The sequence below is a fragment of the Ammospiza caudacuta genome, chromosome 6, assembly GCF_027887145.1.
Source record: "Ammospiza caudacuta isolate bAmmCau1 chromosome 6, bAmmCau1.pri, whole genome shotgun sequence".
Classification (NCBI taxonomy): Eukaryota; Metazoa; Chordata; class Aves; order Passeriformes; family Passerellidae; genus Ammospiza; species Ammospiza caudacuta.
The window spans coordinates 51,478,627-51,500,047 of NC_080598.1; the positions used below are offsets into that span (position 1 = coordinate 51,478,627).

At 42.1% G+C, this 21,421-nt stretch overlaps 1 protein-coding gene across 1 annotated transcript in view; it reads right to left on the reverse strand.

Annotated features, from left to right (window-relative positions):
• The window catches only part of SYNE3 (spectrin repeat containing nuclear envelope family member 3), a 65,227-nt gene that overhangs the window by 23,911 nt on the left and 19,895 nt on the right, over nucleotides 1-21,421 (reverse strand). The window contains exons 2-15 of the mRNA XM_058807990.1: nucleotides 19,399-19,556; nucleotides 16,289-16,461; nucleotides 15,561-15,870; nucleotides 10,543-10,704; nucleotides 9,477-9,821; nucleotides 8,177-8,313; nucleotides 6,154-6,301; nucleotides 5,253-5,435; nucleotides 4,863-5,006; nucleotides 3,786-3,920; nucleotides 2,629-2,790; nucleotides 1,735-1,898; nucleotides 719-848; nucleotides 397-552 (exon numbers count right to left, since the gene is read on the reverse strand). Of these exons, the coding sequence (XP_058663973.1) occupies nucleotides 397-552; nucleotides 719-848; nucleotides 1,735-1,898; nucleotides 2,629-2,790; nucleotides 3,786-3,920; nucleotides 4,863-5,006; nucleotides 5,253-5,435; nucleotides 6,154-6,301; nucleotides 8,177-8,313; nucleotides 9,477-9,821; nucleotides 10,543-10,704; nucleotides 15,561-15,870; nucleotides 16,289-16,461; nucleotides 19,399-19,542 (2,493 nt within the window). The 5' untranslated portion in view covers nucleotides 19,543-19,556. The remainder of the gene's footprint in view (nucleotides 1-396; nucleotides 553-718; nucleotides 849-1,734; nucleotides 1,899-2,628; nucleotides 2,791-3,785; nucleotides 3,921-4,862; nucleotides 5,007-5,252; nucleotides 5,436-6,153; nucleotides 6,302-8,176; nucleotides 8,314-9,476; nucleotides 9,822-10,542; nucleotides 10,705-15,560; nucleotides 15,871-16,288; nucleotides 16,462-19,398; nucleotides 19,557-21,421) is intronic.

The window sequence follows — 21,421 nt, forward strand, 5'->3', positions numbered from 1 at the left end:
GAAGAGTGAGAACAAATATTGATTTGACACTGATTTTAATCAGCTTCTTTTAATGAACACCTTTGGCATAGCACACTGGAAATGTCCAGCCCAACAGCTAAATGCCAGGTGCTCCTTTCCCTTCTACTCTGGTTCTGCCAGACCTTTCCTAGTAGAAAGGATGAAAATTGTCCTAAATTCATGAGCTTCATCTACTCTAGAGTCTCATACAGCAGAGTATATAGTGTTTGAATTTTTTGTTCTTAAGGATTTTTTGTGTTTTTTTGGGAGGTGGTGGGTTTTTGGTTTGTAGGTGGAGTGGTTCTGGGTTTTGTTGTTGTTGTTTGGATTTTTTAAATTCTGAAAGAATTCACACTTATTGCATTATTTTTCCCCATCCACCCCCTGAAAACTAACCTCAAGTTGGCTCTGGTGTGCCTTAATTTCCTCTGCAGAAGATGGAGTCCCAGCAAGAATTTTGGTCAGTTTGGTGTTTTCTCCTTGGAGCCACTCTTCAAAGTCATGTAGGAGTTTCAAGTGGCTGCTTGCAGTTTGCCCTTCTCCCATCTTCTCCTAGGATACAGAACAACAAAAAAGCCCTCACTGTTATGTCAGACATTTCCTCTGAAGGCCTGACTGAAATCTTAACCTCCAACTTTGTAACCTACATATCAGATGAAGGCAATGAAACTGTTCTTGTGGAGCTGACATGAGAGAAAACACAGAGTCTCCATCTCACCTGCTTATGGTTGGGGTCGACATCAAAAAGGTGGAAAGCAGGTCTAGACATCCATCTGCTGTCCACAAATGCTCTTTTCTTCTTCTTCTTGTCAGCCACTGGTCTACTTAACTGCCACTTTTTGAGGAGGCTTGGAAACACAAAACCAGAGATATCAGTGCAGTGAACATCCACATTCTGACTGAGGCTATGGGAGACAGCTCTGGGGAAACAGCACTGTTGTTGTTATTATTATATCATTATTAATACTAATAACACTATTACTATTGAAGTTATTTCCAACCAGAAAGTCTCACAGCTGCACCAGAACTCTAGTTCTAACATTTCTAAGTGTTTTGTTTTCTTTTATTTAGGGGACTAAAAATAATACTTTGGCAATATGCATTTCTTTCTGGTTACAGGAGGCAGTACAATCAAGCCTTCCTCAATTTTGTAATTTAGTTTTTGTGCCTATTCTGACAGTATGTATGAATACAATCATACATGCAGCACACCATTACATATTAATACAGACTAGCAAATATGAGCAGCATTTCAGCACTACACAGTGGAGGCAAAATAAATTAACTCTTCATTTCCTAGCAAAAGAGAAGATTTTTAGTTTACACTTCTGCAGGTTTACAAAAGGCATAAATTCCATTGCAGATACACCCTCCTTGGAGGCATCTCCAAGGAGAACAGGAAAATGAGACAGAACAGCACAAGTCACCCAGTCTGTGCCAAATTTCCTCTGCCACAGACTGGCAGAACAAGAGTGAGCCAGACCACAAGACACTGCCTACTCCAACACAAGGTAGAGGAAGATTCACAATGTGGTTCACAGAGTCTTAAAATAGTTTTCTTAAAAGTAATGATTTTCAGTTTACAGACAAATAAAATCTCATCTTGCTTCTAGCATGATGGTATGGCTGTTCACTTTCACAGCACAGAGCATAAAGTCTCAAGTGTGTCTGTTTTTACTGCAGTAAAAAGAGGTCTGTGGAAGGGACATAAGGAACACCTACACAAACACTTACTCAGTTGCCATCTCCTTCAGTGATTTCCACGACTCCCTCAGCTGATCCAGCTCTGCCTGGACATGGGCAGTCTCCTCTGGAGAAGAATTCTCCATGACCAGCTGGCCATGAGCTTCTACAAGGTTCAGCTGGATCTCCTTATCTGGAAACTCAGCCAGCAATCTCTGAAATGCAAAGCCCTGAAATTACTCCTAGTTATCCTGGGTAAAGTGGAGCTATGTCAGACTGAAGGCCATGTTCAGTCCAGGACTATGCTGGTTTTGTTGGCACTAGCTAGAACATATCCAGAGGGAAAAAAATATGCTGTGCATGCTTCCAAAGAGCCCCACATAGGTCAAAGGGCTGATGGGAGGACTTTGAGGGTGCAAGATGTCAATGCACCTCCTTCTGTAGCCTTCCCATGAAAGATTTTGGTCTCCCACATGAAGGCAACAGCTGCCAGCTGAAGTATCCTGCTGGAGTGAATTTAACATGCAAAGTACTGCTACACAGGACAAGCTGGCAGCTTCGGAACAGCTCAGTTCAACAAGTAGAAGGCCAGCTAAAATGGCAGGAATGTTCAGTATATTGATGAGTACACACAGGCAAAGGCAGGTATTGTTCAGAGAGATCAGGTGGTCTGTTACCCTGACAGGAACAGACCACCTGTCCTTGGATAATAATTTCTCCATCTCAACACTGCTTACTCATTTTCACTGCTCTTGTCTGTTACATGGCCCCACATCCCACAGCACAGAGCAAAGCAGAGAGGCAACAGCAGCCAACAGTTATTGCAGGAGAAACACACATCAGTACTCTCCTGAACCAGCAAATCCTCACTAGAAACCCCCACTCTTAATGTGTGAATGTTGCAAAGTGAATAATTAACATCTTAAACTAAGATGCTTTTCTCACCTCCAGGTCTTCCAGCCTGCCCTCAGTGTTCTGCTCCCCATCAGCATCCTGGCAGGAGTCAATCCTCTCCCTGGTTACTGAGATCCACTGCTGGAGGTCAGACAGTTTGTCATTATATGCCCAGTGCTTCTGAACATGGTCTTCACTCTGCTGTATCATCATCTACAAATGATAAAAATATGTCAGAACCAAAGACAAAACAAAAGCACTTTCTTTACTGGCTCTAACATTATGATGAGCACAGAACCTCATGGGGAAAAAGGCAAAAAGCAGGTATTAATGAGAGACCAAAAAACCTATCCTTTTAGCATCACTGGTGTGGAAAACACCTCCAAGCTCCTGCAGGCCTGAATTCAACCACACGGGGGGGGTATTAAGAACTAGAATAGCTCCCTTCCTTCTTAGCTGAAAGGGAATAGAGACTTTACATGTCTGGGGTTTTTGTACTCCAGGTCAATATCAAATACATCTCACACTCCCTGAATCAGAAATTACTGTACAGACTTGTTTGGCAAAGGTTCAGTTCAGTGATAAATGGGATGATTGCAATTGAAACTAGAATTCCATAGTGCATGTTCAGGTAACACTTTAACACACACAATTTTATAGTGAACTGCATAGCTAAGGTAACTTCATGAGCTCTTATTCTGAGAATCTCCTGAAATTGCTCTGGAGGTCACTTTATAGGTATGTCTGCAAGCTACAAAATGCCTCAGGATAAAGCAAGTATTTATACAATTGCTGCACTTTTCTCTCATTAACTTTTAGATCACAAAGCCGTAAAACCCCCAAACACTTTGGTACAAACCCCCTCTCCTATAATCTGTGAATGACAATGTGCGTTCTTTTGGTCAGGAATCTCAGGGCCACTCTAGAAACAGTTTATACAAACAAAATCCATGTGGATGGTATCCTATCCCCAAGGGAAATCACATTAGAGATAATCAGAGAATCCTGGAAGAGTTATCAAAGTCTTAAGAATTCAGTGCTTTCTTTCCCTGAAATAAAAGTATCTGTCACTTGTTGCAGTGTGATGTATTTAAATCCAGTAGAGTCACTCAAAGCATGCAATGTCATATGCTCAAAGATGTTTTAAAATATTTTTAAATAGAGGCAACTGACAACTCCCCAGGCAACTAAAAACTTCCTTATGTTACCTCCAGTGATCTCTTCAGGGCCTGAGAATCAGATGAGAGTTGGTTCATTTCATGCCTGTGTGTGGTATTTGACTGAACAAGCTTCTCTACCTCCTCCATGTGAATTGCAAGCTCTGCCAAGTCATCTTGGATCATCTGCAAAGGAAAAGACAGATTCCATGTGTGTAGTGTGCTAGGTATGGCATAGACTTTCAAAAACATACACCAAAGGCAGCTTCATTGACAGTGTGAGGAGAAAAAAAACCCAGCAACAACCAGTGTCATTAGAGAAAATGAATGGCTTTGATGCCTAGGAGTAAATGTTTCTGAAAAAAAATAGTTGGATGGCATTTACATGTTACTGGGAGCTAACAAGGAAGATAAGTTGCTGAGAAGTGCCAAAGGAGCCACAGTATAACCAACAAAGAACTGTGGTGATAACACCCTGTGGTCACCAAGGATGAAGTGCCACAGTACAGGTGAGCTGTCACAGGTCACCATGGCAGGCACATCACCTCTCCTCCTGCTCCTCTCTCCCCTCTCCCAGGTATGTAATCTCACTGAACAGGCTCTACTGCATGTTGGACCCTTTGCTGAATCACTTCAAAACACTAACCAAAACATTATCATCTTTTCCCATTAATTTTGTTTTTCTTATCTTGGACGGCTGAATCAGCTGTGGAGTAAATCCAGCATGGGTCACAGCTAAGTGACAAGGTAAATAGCAGAAAGAGGAGGAAGCAGAAGGAAAAGGAACAGTGGAAACTCTTTCGGGGAAGTTAACCTGAACCAAACTATCTTGTGTATTTTCACTGCTAGTGGGAAGTGTCAGGATACACCTTCTTTAGCAATTAAACTAGCACAAGAAGGTGTACCACCAACAGCTCCAGCTGCTTCTTCCTTTCCTCAAGCTCAGTTTGCCAGTGCTTCATCTGCAATGCTTTAATTTCATTCACTCATGCTATAAACTGGACCAAATGAAATTATCTAACACACAATCAAGGGGAAAGGTACTGAATTCTCAATGCAAGGAAAATATGAACAAATAGGAACCACAGTTAGCTGAGGATAACATGGCCAAGCAATACTGTAATTTACCTGGAGTCTCTGGAGTTGTGTCTTTTTCCCCAAGAGGTCAGGCTGTGGTTCCTTCTCCAGATCTAATTTGGCTTTGATGGCAGATAATTTCTTCTGCAATGGTGCAAAACCAGCATCAAAGTTCTTATGTTGCAATATCAAATTCTAGATGGAGAAATAAGAAAACAGGATTTAACATATATACCTTGGCATTGTGTTTTGTCAATATCTGGTTCACATTCAGGACAAACACTGAGCTATACCATGCAACGGATCACAAATTTATTTGAATATTTGATCAACCCAGGAAAAGGGATTAGTACTAAATTTAAATTTATAAAACTGGCATAGTCAACACTTCATCTTTGTCTTTATCACAGGCAAAGACAATATATGGGTTTTGTAGTTCACCTGGAGTTTGCTCTTGCTTTGCAGCAGACTTTTGTGTAGAATTTCTCTCTCCTTTGAAGCTTCAGCTACTTCTTGAAGCAAAGACTCTGCTTTTTCCTCACCAAGGACATTGTTTAGCAGATCTTTCTTTAGCTGTAATATCATCAACTTTTCTTTGAGCTGTGAGCTTTCAGCTAGAGCAGCCTGAAGGAGAAAAGTTCTTCCAGTGAGATCATACCAAAAAAAAAATCATATAACCATATTATTCTCACACAAGTCACACAACCAAAGCAGTACAACAAAGTCAGGTAAAAACAGCATGCTGGGCCAGCAAGGGGTAACAGAAGGTACCTGGACAGTGCCCAGTTAAAGCAAAAATCTTCCTGATAATGTTAGAAGCACCAGGGCTGCATCCATTTTGTGAACAGAAAGAGAGGTAAGCTGTACTATGGAAAGAGTTGTCTGTGCAGAGGAGAGGCCTAAACAACCAACAGAAAGGACAGCCTGAATGCTCATCCTGAGGATAAATTCCATCCCTGTTCACAGACACATTTATTCTGGAGATCACAGGGGTGACAAAGTAACAAACACACCTTGCTGGGAACATACACTAGTAGTGCATTTTAATCCCACATCTATATCATCACATAATGCTTTAACAGAGTCCACAAATTTCCCATCCAGGGAGATCTGGGCTAATGCTAAACAATATTATCATCATTGTTAAAGACATCTAGCACTTTCTGCAGCCTACTCAGCTGACACTCCAGTCAACCAAATGGAAGGCAGAAAATAAGGCAATGTGCTACAGCTGGAGCCAAGTAAAGAGCTCCATCCCTCCTGGGGGGTTTCCTGCCACACTGGCAGCACCTTCCAGGCTTGGTCAAACCCACATTTCTGAACTTAGCAACAGCTTTGCTACCTCGATGTGAGCCAGCTCTGGCTCTGGAGTCTCCAGGAGCATCTGGACCGATGGCTTCCACTGCTCAAAACTTTGCAGGGGATTTTGGATGAGTCTCCACAGCTGGGCTTCTGTGTCAGTGCTCATTTTAGAAGTCTTGCTTCTAACACTGTAGGGATAAAGTGACAACCAAGAGAAGGATTATGAAGAAATCCAAACCCAAACATTCTATTCTTCAAGGCATGAATTAAAACAATACTGGGGTGTAAACCATACACAACACAAAAGCCTCAGTCCATTTTACTGCCTGAGCCTGCTGTGGCATACCAACAGCTGCTCTGTCAGTCAGAGACATCTGACAAAACTTTATTTAGATGTCTCAGACCACATTTGTCTTCTGTGCAACTGTGTATCAGGAGCTACTTTGCGTTTCTAGTAGCCAGCAGTCTTCCCTTGTATGTGAACTTTCTTAGCTGCTGTCACCAGTGTGATTATAACAAATCATACTATCCAAGCAGTCTCACTGACTCATGGGAGGAACAAGTCAAGAGTGTCTAGAATGTAACTGCAGTTGCCTGGAAAAAACAAGGTTTTTTTTTCTTAAAAAATTACATTAAAAAGTCTTTGATAACCTTATGTTAACACAAAAAGTGAAAAATACATTTGTATGTATTTATGTATTCAGATAGAATTATTTTAAATTACTTGCATTTATGTTACTACATAGAGGTGATTCTGATAAAAAAGTATTTGTATTTATGTACATGTATCCACATACATACACAGCTCTATTATTGGGGAAAAAAATTAAATCAGCAAACCTTCAATGAATATCCAGGCTTCTCTTAAAAAGAGCACAGCCCAAACACAGCCAAGTGACAAGGCCCAGCAGTGACACACCCCATGCAGCTGCCTCCTGCTTTTCTCAGCCTGCCTGATATGGGAAAATGCAGCCCAAACTTTATGTTCACAGGGGAACAGTATCTTGCAAACTCACAAGAGAAGCAGGTGAGAGCAATGCCAAGCAGGATCAATACTGCCTTTCCACAAACACAGAAATCTTACCTGTGTCACTGGGCCGTGATGGGGCTGAACCAAGGCAAGTTTGCAGAGGCCAAAAGCTCCGCAAATAGAAAGTTCTGACTTTACATGTCCTCTGCCATTTGCTCTGCTGCCCCTGCCAGGCTCAGTGAGAAGCTGCCAGACTTCCCAAAGAAGCCTTGGAGAGAAGCTGGCAAAGAAGCAGCTGCCATTTTCTACTCAGAGTAGTCCCTGCCTCCTTTGCTCCTCTTTCAGCTTTGTTTACTTGCCAGTTTTTAAACTGCAATCCTTTCCCACAATGACCTATAACCCTTCCAGCAGGACAGCATACTGTGAACAGAGGGAAATAAGCTGGGATACAGGAAGAGAACTGACCTTCTTTTTTCCCTTAAAAAAATGATCCTTTCTTCTAGTTTGCAAAATTTGCTGCAGCTTCTTTACTTCCTGATTCCAGGCAGCCTGGAAACGGAAACACTGAAGTCTGGGAGAGGCTAAACTTTCAGAGTTTCCAACCCAAGGCAAGTTGAAAACAGGAACATGCATATGAGCTGCCAGGAGAAGGGGAATAAGCTCTGCCAAATAATTGCTAAGGCTGGTGAGTCACTGCAACAAACTCAACAAGGGAGGGCCATAATTCTTCTGAACCGTTTACTACCACAGCTCCTGTCCTGATTTTCTAGTTGCTGGCATGAAAGGCAAGCAAAATACATAAATTATTATTATAAAATGCTAATTAGATCAAATTAGCTGCCAGCAATCTAATTTTCTTCAAACCATACACAAAATTAATGATGTAAGAGCATTGCTTGAAAATGACCAGGAGCCTGCAGCTCCCAGCAAATGGCTAAAATTACAGCTTGACTGAAACACGGAGGCGGATGTAATTATCAAAAGCTTTTTTTTCTACCCATCACCTACAATTGGATGGCATATCACTTTTTTCTTAGGCCCCTGACAATCCCTGAGAGAAGATTCCCCCCACCATAATCAGACTTCCCAGTACCTTTGATACTGCTGTATTGCAGAGACAACACTCTCAGCGTGTGGCTGCACATCTTGGGAAAACCGTAGCAGTTCCTTAAGCTGAGCCTTCAGCCTCTCAATCTTTGACTCTTCTGCAGCCAGAGCTGCTCTTGTTGCCTTAATTATAAAAATAATGAACAGATCATACTTTATGTAGTGTCTGCCATATGAAATAAGAAGTAAGGCTGTGTCTCAGGGTATGCACAAATCCCCTTTCAGTGTTTCTTTCCTGGTTATAAGGAATATGGTCTTTGCTAAGACAGAAAACATTCTCAGCAACAGTTTTATTCCAGCAGACTCTCTCTCCTCCCCTCACACTGCCCAGCCTCTGCATCTGATCTGCAGGGTTCACTGTTTGAACAGAGTGAATCCCAAACAGGCCTGGTTTCAGTTCACTGACTGCAGTATATAACATGAGCTGCATTTCTGGAGCAGTCTTAAAAGCATCTGTTTGCCTGAACACATCTTTCTCAGAGCTCACATACAGAGAATGTTAATTCTAGGGTGACTCAGGGAAACAAAAACAACTAAAACCCATGCAAATGTAGCTGGATTGAACCAGTCTAAATTTTTCCTTTTTGCATATAGTTTTCCCAGTTAGTCCTGCATAGCTCTAGATATACAAAGAGCAGTGAAAGGCATTTTGAGAACAGATAATAAATACAAAATCAGCCCTTGAGAGAAAACAAGTAGTAAAAATTCTTATCTACTTAATGTGTGACAATTTTTTTGCACTCATTTTTGCAGCAGATTGGTTTTGGTGTAAATACTGGATTGTTACAATCTGGGGACTTCTTAGTACTGATGATGTGTCTGCTAGTAAAGGAAGAGAGGTACCTATCTTACAGAGGTGATGGCTATGACATAGCAATGGTCTTATCAAATACCTCAGAAATATGTGTACTTGTGTCTGTCAATGCACTTGTGTCTGTGCATATATATATATATTCAGTGAGGCATTAATTTCCTGCTCCTTTTTAAGTGGAGCAAATTGTGTTGCTTGCTCTGCATTGTGCTCTTTTTGCATTTGATCCCTTTGAACTCTAGGCATAAACTGCATGCAGCACTCCCTCCAAGCCTGCTCCTCCTGTGCAGGGTAAGATGAAGGCCGGGGCAGTTGATTCCATTGTTGGCAGTCACATTTTCCTCAGTGTGTTTCACACACACTCATACTCCTTCCTTATCATCTCTAACCAATGGGACAGGCATCTGTTGGATGTGACTATGCATGTTCAGTCTCTGGTTGCACTTGATCCTCCACAAAAAGGATAACAACTTACATTGCACTTTTTCCACAGAGTTACAAACTCATCTTCAGTCTTTTCCCCTTCCCCAGGGTCCAGGTCATTTTCTAGTCTCTGTAGATCTTTCCTCAGCTGCTGGATATCTGCTTCCAATTGTCTGGCTTGGGACTCATAGGCACTTTCAGACTGTTGGATCTTGAGCAATCTCTCCTCCTCCTCACTACTCAGCAGTTTCAACTTCTCCAAGGCTTTTCTGAGCTCTTCAAGTTCATCCTTCAGTCTTGCAGATCCAAGTGGAGAGGTATTCTGAATCACCTCTGCACACTGATTTTCAAGGCGCTTCCATTTCTTTCCACCACTCCTAATGTCTTTGGCAATTTCCTGCAAAAAGAAGTTAAGTAAAGATTATCTGCAGGAATGCGAAGCTGGGAGAAAAGCTGAAATCAGCAGGAAAAAAGACCACCTCTCCTCATTGTACATATTTTGGTTTTCACTTATTATTTCAAAATATGTCTCTTTTCAAGTGACCAGAAGCCAGATTTAATCATCTGACTGCCTTCTGAGTAATACTAATTGTCATTGATTCTGAAAATATTGGTTTTCATTAATGCTTATAACTTGAGATCCCTGACAAAGAGAACAGGAGCTGCAGGCACTAGACATATACTAATAGTTGGATCTCAGAGATTTTAAGCTAAACATTAAAAGCATTAGCACCAAAATAAAGTATATTGTTCTCAAAACTAGTATTCTCATCACCAGCTCTAAACTCTCAAAAACTGTGAACCTTCAGGGTCTAGTTGGATCATGTTTACCAAATCTGATTTATTTAAACAAGATTCTCAGAGAATCACATAACCATTGGAGCTTGGGCTTTAAGAAAAACAAACCAGACCAGTTTGTGACTCATACTGGAAGAACCATACATACAAACAGTTTCAGGACCTCATACAACTCATCTGCTCTAGCCTAGGCTAAAATCACCATCTATTTTGTATTTGTAATTCTTTTCTCAAGAACACCCTTGTATGGTTTGAGCAACATGTATGGCCATGAAAAAAAAAAATCCTAGCTCCTTGTTAGAGCTATATTGTTCAAGGACCTTCAGTGCCTTTAGCTTGTCCTCTGCTGAAGTCTTGGTTGCTCCTCCAATGCAGCAGTTTAATTTCTCTGTGACACCATTCAGCCATGACTGAAACTGGTTGACACTGGCGCTGTACTGCTCATGTTCCTTGGTTATCGTTTCAAGCAGTTTCACTCTGTTCTGTAACAAGAGACATCAGAAGTGGTGAGAACTGTGCTTATCTGGCTCTTTTTCCTTTTCATTGTAACCCAGAATTTATAAACAAGACTCCCTTTTAACGAGCCCTGATAACACTTGGCCTCCACAGGAATTCAAAGTTTACCTCGAGAAACAGAACACAAAAGTACACAAAGGCTTGCTCCTGTCTGGATTTTGCTGCAGGCTCTCAAAGTCTAGGTCTCCAAGAACACAAATTGCAAGGCCCTGTCAGCTGAATTTCTGGCTTTCCAAAACTTCCTACTCTCTCATTAGAAAAAGAAAAGAGACAGAAGTTTGTTTCTGGTTTTCACTTTGAGACAGAAGCAGTTACATTCCTCTTGTGGGCCAAAAATAAAGAAGAGCACATCTTATCTCTCAAAATGAAAATAAAAGAATGCAGCAGAAGCATGAAAATTATTTTAAATAGTTTTCATTATTTAAACAGACTGCATTGAAAATTACCATCACCTTCAGTTGTGTGGTCCAGGCACTTTTGTACTTACTTAGCAGGTCACAAACTATTCTGTAGTACTATCACAGACTCTGGAAGCAAATTCAGGCCAATGGAAAGCAGGCTTCATTTTTCAAGTTACTACCTGTGCACCCTATAACTAACAATCCCTGAATTTACAGGGGCCTGCACATCATGAGCTGATCCAGTCTGGCACTCCTCACAAGTCAGAGCCACATTTGCTCAGACTGGCCTTGTTTGCCAGCCCAAGTTCAGGCCTTTTTGATTTTGACACAAACACTTGCTCTGTTGTTTCCCTAAGTATTATCTTCTGCAAAACCAGACTGATTTTTTCTTGCCCTTCTCCAGTTGGCATGGAGAGCAACTGAGGTACACTGTAGTTACATTAGATTAAAAAAAAAAATCCCTCCTTGTGCAATCCATTTAGAGCTTGCAGCAAGCTTGAAAGCACCCTTTGCTCTCATAGACAATGGGCCAAGTTCCATTTTGTGTAATACAGGACACAAAATGAGCAGCTCTGAGCAGCTGCCCTCCAGGGCAAGCAGAGTGACAGCTGCAATGGTGGGTAGAGCTCAAAAGTCCCCTTTGCATTTCCCTTGTCCCTGTGAGGCTCTGGACAGGTCCCCACACCTGCCCAGCTGCCTGAGGTGGCAGTGAGCCATGTCCATTCTGCCAGCCTGCTCTCCAGCCAGGCCAGATCCAGCAGGATCCCCCATGTGCTGGGGGTGGTAGTTCCTCTGGGACTCTGCCCTTCACCCTTGGGACAGGCTATGCCCATGGTGCACTATAAAGCCACCATCCTGCAAGTGGAACACCACCAGCCTGTTTTTCACACTGCCACTTCAGTCCCTGCTGACTTTTGCAAATCCTGAGTGACTCCCCTCCAGTCAGCTGACTTGCTGTGGGACAAAAGAGGGGCAGCTAAGGGACACTTCTTTCCCATGGAGGATGAAATGCTGCCCATTTATTAGAGCATGACCTTTAATAGCACCAGCCATACACAGGTTTGGATGAAACCAAAGGGTAGAATTATGACTGCAGACTTCTGTGTCCAGCAGAACACCTCACTTGCTAAATCCCCATGTATCAATTCTCAAATCTGCAGAGGCTAAACAGTTCATGCTTCAACCTCAAGTCAAGGATCTGAAGAAGACAACGTTATAGCAGTGTAAAAGGGCCACACATCAAAGTGACCCAATTCAGGCTAAGCTTATTGACTCCAGGGAATTCCATTATTTTACTGGCAGAAGCTCCAAAAGGCATAAATCACAATAACAAAGCAGAGATGTTATTAAGCTCAAAAATCTTAGGCTGATATACAGGGGGTTCAAAAGGAAGTCAAAACAACCTACCCTTGGCCAGCTAAAATAAAGGAATAAGCAGTTTGGGTTGGTCTGTGAGGTCAAGAAATAGATGCCATGGATCTGGACAGACTGTGCCAGTTGTCAGACAAAAGGCTTACAAACAGTTGGCTGAACCCTCCCCTCACAAGAGGTTAAGCAGGAAAACTTTCCAATGATGAAAAATAAGGTATCACCAGCTCCTGTTAGGTTAGCTGCTTGGGGAGCAGCACAGTGTGAAATTCAACATCCACACTGACTAGGCTGAAGTGAGGAGACATGGCCAGCCCTGGGTACTCAAGGAAGGTGGGCAGAGGCTTAGGAAGCCCTCTCCCCTAAGCTCCCTTCACAGTCAGGGAAGGCAAATAAGCCTCCTCTGGAAGGCAAACTAGAGCACGTTGAAGAAGCTCCTACTTAAAATCCCTCTGCAGTGTCTCAAGGAGAATACAGAAAGCTCCTGTAGCCCTTCCTGGTGCTTTTGGTCTTACACTTAGGGTACCTTTGCAAACTATTGCAAGTATCTAGGTTTCACTTAACAGAGACAACATGGACTGAAATTAATCTGATGTGCTCAGAAGTATTTAATGTATTTCCTAACTATCAACTTCCCACATATCAAAACTTTTCTTACCATCTTCAATCATCATTTATGCTGAAACATATACCCATTTACCTCTGCATATTTTTAATTTCCTGGGCAAGGGAAAGCACGTAGGAAATGGCTGCCACATCTAAAAATATTCCTATTGATGTAATTAAAAGAGATGCTTTTAAAATTTGGGAATGTTAAAGACACATGTTAAAGGCACTAAGAAAAAAAAATAACCTCCCACCATTTGCTCATACCAAAGAAGCAATATCACAGGCAAACCATTTAAGAAACACTGTCCAAGAGCCTGCCTTCTGATAGAGCTGGACAACTGCACAGGGCCTAAAAATGTCCTTCAAATACCAGAATAATCTACAAACACCAGCGAGCCTCCTGTGCTCAGGCATTCAGCTGGCATCTGCAAGTCACTTTTAGTCTGGCTCTCATCATGTGAGGGGCCAGAGCAATCCCCTTACAACTCCTGTGTCTCTTCCATTCATTCATGCCTCCTGCCCACTGGAAGAGGTGGCAGGATTTCCTTAACAAGTGTTATACTTTCCAACGCAATTCCCAAGGTGACTGTCACCTTGGCATTAGATAATAAACTCCTCATTTACTTCAGTTGTGAAATCCAAGGCTTTCCAACTCCCTTCTTTGTTCCATACCTCCTGAAAGAGGGATTTCTTAGCTGGATTCTCTTACTCCATCCTTCTATGACATGCGGTATTTATAACCAATGCCAAAGAAAAGCTTTTTCTAGTGTCTCAGTTGGCTGGAAACATAAAGACATATTTTGTCCAACTAGTATGAGCCACTTCCTGATCTCATTTACACCAGCACATATCCAAGTCAGTTAGAGAAATCACACCATGTAAAATCAGTCTCACAGAGGTCACATCCTGGCTTTGAGTATTCAAATTACTTGTCTAAAAGAACAGCTTTATTAAAATAACTAATGACTGTCTCCGGCTTCAAAACCAAAGACAATTTTGGTGAAGAGGGAGTGAACGATAATTTTAAATGGCAATCTAGACAGACAACACCTGAATTTCCAGGAACTTTCTTGGATGTATATCCAGATGCCTTGTAATCAAGGGATCTACCTTTAAGAATAAATAATCAGTGTTGAGGCCCAAGTCTGCTGGTGGCTTCTTTGTGGCAGCTGCAGCTACAGAATTTCCAAACATACTCTAGATTTTGGAGGAACATTAGCAGTAGTTGTATATACATGGCTAGAAAAGTACCTGTACTACATGCTCACAAAAGATGCCAACTAATGGGGTTTTTTTTGTCACTTTGGAGGCTTGGGGATTTTACTTCAAAAGAGAAAATATATCTGTGGGGCAAGCAGGGAAATGGAATGTTGTTGTTCTTGCAGTGTGATCCGAAGTTAACTTTGTACAACGGCATTCAGGGAGGGAAAGCATCCATCACTGTCAGGCTCCAGTTCTGGATTGGTGTGTAGGTGTGGGAATTAATAGAAGGCAGCATTATAACAGAGGCAGAGAGCAGAACCAATGTGATGAAAATTATTTGCACCAGGTAATCCCAGCCTATGAAATTCTGGAAGCCACTATGAGCAAAAATTAGGTTTTAATTTCTAGGTTTGGTATAGATGTATCTATATATATTTTTTAAAATATCCCTTTGAGTATTTCTATTGATTTGATTAGTAAGAAATTTAATTCTTCTGCCTATCCACAGATGTCTGCTCCTCAGCCATACCACATGGTCTAATCCTGTCTTTATGTGAGTTTTAGAAGTGAAAAGTACAAGCAATTTCTGAAATCTCTACGCAAAGACAGAGTGAAAGGAAATCCCTGGTATTAAAAGATGAAGCAGAATGTCTTACACCAGCCTATCCAACAACTATTCAAGCTGGAAGATCAGTATTGCACAAGAATTAGTATCTGTGTGCATGAAAATCTTTCAGATAGTGGCCACTGAGCAAAGTGTTGGGCCAGAGCTGACTCCGACTCTGTGTTTCCCAGTTCTGCAGGCAGGGAGGGCAGCTCTGGGTCTCAACTACACCTACTTCCTCCAGCAAGGCTGTGTCCATGTAATATTCCCTGGCTCCTGGCATGAGTACTCTGCATCTGGTTATACATGAACCACTAATGTGCTGAAAGATGAGGAACAATTCAAACTTTATACAGAGATGACCTAAAGCAAGATTCACTAGGTCACAGCAAGCAGCCTGCAGCAACACACTATAAAGCACCATGTAAGAGCATCCCAATTAACATCACCCCAGGACAACAGCTCATCTTGGGACTGGACAATTGTTTCAAACAGTCCATTGACTGAAATCACAGGGATCCTCAGCTCTGCTTCCTTTTGCAGCCATACCAAGTAAGCCCCATCACTCAAGGAGCAAGTAGCAGACAACACCATAAATGGGAGGAATTTGAACCCCTCCCACTCTCTGTAAGTGTACCTGAGCTTCTTGCCTGATTCCTTCATATTCCACTCTCATTTTCTTCTGAGCATCCTCATCCACGCTGGGGTCACCTATCCTGCTGAACAACGAAGCAGCTTCCTCCAGCAGCCTTTCCAGCAGCACTGACTGATTTAGGACATCATTCTGCAAAACCTGAGCGTGGCTCAGCTGCCACTGCTTCTCCTTTAAACCAAGCTGCAACTCAATGTCAGGCTCCAAGGTGACCCTCATGTTGTGAATCCATGTGTAAAACTCATTCTGGGCTTTCAGGTACTCGCTCCAGTGCAGCCAGACCCACTCAATGCGGCTGTTGGGGAGGGAAGAGAGAGGAGTTAGATGAAATGATGATGGGAGAGTGGAGACCAACAATTCCAAAAGGCTTTCAAAGCAGTGTACAAGGTTCTCAGCAGTTTTAACTTGCTCTGACTTCTCAGGGTTTAGATTCACTTCCCAGGTCCTCTCTGCTTTGGGGAGGAAATATTCTGTACAAGGTCCTGTCCAAAGTCATCATTGCAGACCATGGGGTGGGTGGGCCAGGTTGTGAAGGCAGAGCACCGAGGTCTCACTGATCCTTTCTCGGCACACAGTCACCAAAATGCTCATGGGACTGGAATTAGCAGAGAATTGCTATCTACAATCCAGGGAGCAGAGAGAGGCAGGAAGCACTTTATGAAAGCACTGGAGGAAACAGCTGCCTCAGCACACCCAAGATGTGTTTGTCCTACCTGTGACAATGAGTGATGTATATGGCTGTCTCTTCCCACAGGGCTTTAATGTCTTTCAGTTTAGAGAGCACCTCACGCTTCTTCTCCTCACTGATGCTGCGAAGAGCAGCATCCGCCTTCACAAGAATCAAATCCATTTTCAAGCTGCCTTCTGGTTCCAGGGCACGTATTTTCTGTGAGAAAAACAAATGATACTGAAAGCATGGAAAGAAAACAAGGATAATTAATGAAATGTTAACTTTGTTTTTACCCAGGAATCATGAACTCATAGCATCATTTAGGTTGGAAAAGACCCTCACAATCATTGAGTCCAGTTGTTAACACAAAACTACCATGGGATGGATATGTTTCTCTACAGCACAGACAATTAACCCTTCCCACCTAACTCCCTGCTGCAGTTTCTCCTGAAAGGAAAATAACATTTATTCTTACACATCCTAAAGGACTGAATTTAATTGAACACCACACAGCAGTTGAAAAACATTTAAGTTAGCTAAAAAAACAGACCATCCTCTAGGAAATGCCTGTGGCTGTGTTTCCATTGCTGTTATAAGGTTACAGCACTGTGCTGCTATAGGCCAGCTGCTCTTCCCCACCTGCCAAAGCACAAAGAGGCAATCTCCACAGGCTACACTGCAACCTCTCCATCTTAAGCTATGCTATAAGAAATCATCAAGCATATTAAAAAGGCTTCCTAGTGCAAATAAAAGTTGGCTTAGAAAAGCAGCCAAGAGAAATTAACTAGTGAAATTTGCTGTCTGCTACCAAATTTTGCTTCAACCCTAAAATGCTAAGTTATGAATTGGTGAAAATGTGTATCTTACACAAATAGGAATGCCAGGAACTGAAAGTGGAGTCATCTAATTTTAAGTACCCAGAGATGGAAAAATTAGCACAAGTTCTGTACAGTTTAACAGATTAATTATCCCCCAATTAAGATGTCAGCTTTCAACATTACTTTATCCAAACTTCTGATACTATCAAATTAGCTTTTCTTGCTGCTCTTCCATAAACTCCTGGCAAACTCCAGACTTTCCAGTTTGAAGAAAAAGGCTTTTACAATAAAAACACCAAGATTCCCAAAATCAGCCATTATTTTGGTAAAAAATTAGGCCTTTGGGATTTGATCATGTCAGTTATTGCAAAGGTGAGACAAGTAAAAGACCTTTGGATCTCCAGTCCCACATTCTGGAAAAGCAAAGCCTGTTCTTTTGGCATGTAGCAGCATACCCGGCTCTGATGTATCAACAGTTTGCAGAAATTATTTACTAAGAACAGTGTGATTAATAGAATCCAGGGAAGCAGGGCACAGGGCAGGGCAAAGCAAGAAAATACAAGCCACAGCTATCATTCAACTGGTAAAGTATAAGAGTAAAGCTGTATTCCAAGCCTGTATTCTTCCAGCAATTAGAAGCAAACAACAGCTGGAGAGAAAGCAGTGGTGTACAGTCATTTTTCTTTTGCAAATCTGTTTTTTACATGACTTGTCTCATTGGCTGACATTTTCATTAACAAATTAACAGAAAATAAACCACAGGAAGGAAGCATGAAAAAAAACTGGCAAGCCAGGTGCAAAAAAGAACTGAAAACCAAACAGTGGATTTGAAGACAGCCAATAGGTGAAGCAGTGAGCACATCATGAGGACATCTGAGCTGGAGACAGAAGCCAGGCCCAGAAAGGAGGCAGGATGAAGGAGCAGGAGGGGGTTAAGGTACACACAGGAAGAAAGAACTTGTCAATCTTTAGAATGATGTGAGTTGAAAGTGTGAGTTGAAAGAATTTCTTAATATGACTTTTGGCATGTTACAGACCTCCTGTAAAGCCCACAAAAGTAAACAGGCTTCAGCATTTCAGGCCATATCACATCACCACAAATCTCTAGACCCTATTACTTGTTATCTCTGCCATGAATGTCCCCTCTTTGCCAAACTACCACTCTTCTACTCGAGTTCCTGTATCTCTTGTGTGTTTCTTGAGACTGTACACATCATAGTTTCTCGGACAAAAGAAAAGGGTGAAAATAATTTAAGGTCAGAAAAATAAAACTATAGACCAAGATAAAATGCTTCAGATTTTTATGACTGGCATTCAAGTCTAGCCACCATCCATCACTCCATGAACAGCCTCTGTATTATGCCACAGGCAAGATCCATCCTCCAATAAACCACCATTAAGGAAAAAGGCTGAAGACATCACTGTAAACTACCTCATCATCCATGTAAGCCTGCAACATTTTTTGTCAAACTTCAGAAGAGACAGACCAAATATACGTAGACACACAAAAGGAGAGACTTTGGGGTAAGTAACAATGGGAAATATCTTGCCATCTAAATTAAAGAACAGATTACTTGGAATTAAAGGTAATAAAAGTATAAAAATAGTTTAAATGTTAGTCATAGAAAGATCACCACTCCCTCCAATGGTATAAATGGGACAAACAGGAGTGTTTCCTTCTCTGAGATTACAAGACCTAGATAATATCTAATGAAACTAAAGTTAATGAATGTGAAATCATTGTAAGAGAGCAGGCACAATCTGCAACAGGATCTCACTGAGAAGAGTTATAAAACAGATTAAGTAAAACCAGGAAAAAAAAAGAGAACTTTTACCTCTTCATTGAACAGATCATAAAGGGGATCTGTAAACCCTGTTATCATCAGGGTTATGGAAAAGGACAAAGGAATTACTCTAAACCAGCCCATTACCAGGACACTGCAATCTTTTTCTATCAGTGCCAGAGTCCTGGAGGGGGTGGAACACTAACATGATCTGATTCTTTTATACTATATGCTGGTTGTCTGCAAATTACTATGGTAATTGCAAGCAGCAACCAAATTGTTCCAGGCTCGAGGAGAGTGTAAACATTTGAACCTGCCAAACCTGCTGCTAGTGCTCCAAATCAATCTGAAAAGCTTGGAAGCCAGTGATAGGAAATTGCCATCTTCTTTTTTCTACATCTGTAAACAATTTGCAAATAGAAAATGTAAAAGAATACTGATGTGAACCCATCCACACAGGCCCAATGCTCCAACAAGCAGGGGCAGTGACAATATCCTGATGGAAAACTCCTGAGTGAGAGCCAGCTATGAATGCCACTGCCTTCCCTTACCTCAGTCTCTCTCAGTCTGGCTTCCAGGGCAGATCGAGGTCCTTTGGTGTTGTCATTGATCCTCAGTCTCTCTTGGATGGCCTTCATCCAAGCTTCTGCATTCTCCACACTGCTGTCAAATTCATCCTGGAGCTGCTGAGTCATCGCATTTGAGGAAGCTGAAAGGACAGGAAACAGGGAGATAAGCAGGTTTTGGGTAAGACCTGAGCAGGAATGAAAGGCAATCCAAAGGAGAAAGGGAGAAAAGCCAATGATGTTGTGGCTTTCCTTTTTGAACAGTAATACCAAAAGCTGCAGCAGGATCACTGTTCAGCTGAGCACAGAGAACATATCCACACTGCAGCTTTCCCAAATGAAAATACACCAGGAAACAAAAAGAAGGTGGAGAACTGTGGGAGGATCCTTTACAGTAAACAGACTTAATTCAAAGCTTTTAAATGAGATTAATATGGTGTTTGTGTGTATTCCAGATTAGCTACACCAAACACAAACACCTTCTGTTTTCCTTCCAGAGCCATGTCAGTGTAAAGCTCTTCCAGTGCCCTTCCAGGCTCATGTACTGAGCACCTGACACCAGAGTAATGAAATACTTTGGCACATGCTTAACTTAGAGGTGTATAAACTGCTGTTGTAGAGGTGTTAAAGCTGCTGAGAACAAGATCAGATGCTTAGACTCTCAGTTAACTTCTTGTGCTGAGACCATGCAGAGGTTAACTGAATGCACATGCAGTGAATCTGGGATACACAGGCAATGGGAAATGGCCAGCAACTTCCAAGACAAATGACAAACAAGCCTTCACAGGGGATTATCAACCCTGGTGGATGTCCTCTTTTGCCATCTCTTTTACTCTATACCAGGCTCCAAGCTTTTCATTTTGCTCTCCCTCTCTCCTGTTGCCCATTCCCAATCAGCAGGAATGTGTGATGCTTGGTTGCTCTGTTGATGTCTCTGTTTAGAGCACAAGCTCTCCACTGCCCAGACAGCTCCTTTGTGCCTGTACAATAGAGCAGAGCCATCCTAGGCTCACCCCTAGGACTGCTGGACTAAACCTCACTAATAAGGATGAGCCATAATAGAGCACCCTGTAGGTCAGCTCCACTGAAGTGAACAGAACAAGAGCCACTGCCATTCAAGGGGTTTGGACCACATCCTACAATACTGCCAGCCAAGCAGCCAGTGTTCTGTGGAAAATAAAATATTCTTCCTCTTTGTTATTTATCACTGAAAGATTTTTTCAGGACAAAGTTTGAGACTTAATTACTGAACCCAAGTTTTTTGTGCAGAATTCAGTTCCACAGAGCCCCTCAGCTTCCATGAAACAATTCATGTGGAAGAAGTGCTCAGTGTGAGAGGCAGAGCATGGCTCCTGGTGAAGCTGGGCCAATGGTGCTTTGCAACCACCACAGCTCTCAGCAGCTCAGCCTTTACAAGAGAGAGCCATCATCTGCTCACAAGCAGAAAGCTCCCCACCACCCTGCCAATGTTCCTATCCACAAGATAAAAGGATTCATGCAATATTAGAGGTCCTTCCTGCAGCTCCCAGTCAGTTTTCTTCCACACTGGACCAGAGAAAACAAAATGTCAGCATTCACAACAGTCTGAACTGTTGCTTCCTGGCTCTCAGCAGGCTTTCTACTCAACAGGTCCCAGAGCAGAATAAAAGAACTGCAGAGCAGCTACTGCACCACCCATGGGGACAGCTGGAGCAGAGGATGGGGTCAGAGCTCCTGTGCAGGTCAGCGGAGTTGCATTTTCATGAAAGATGGAATTCCTCCATAAGGGAGACCTGTCAGACAGGTCAGCATTTAAGGCTGCAGCTCTCAGAACCTGAGAGTAGCTTTAGAAAGAGTCACCTTGCCTTGAAAAGTTTTTAAAAACAAAACAGGATGTACTGGATTTAGTGAGGGTGGTGTGGCATGGGCAGCTACTCCCTCTCTCCAATATAAAAACATGACAGGATATATAATTAAAGCTAAAATCATTGACTTACATCACAAAAGTGCTAAAGGGGAAGGCAGCTAA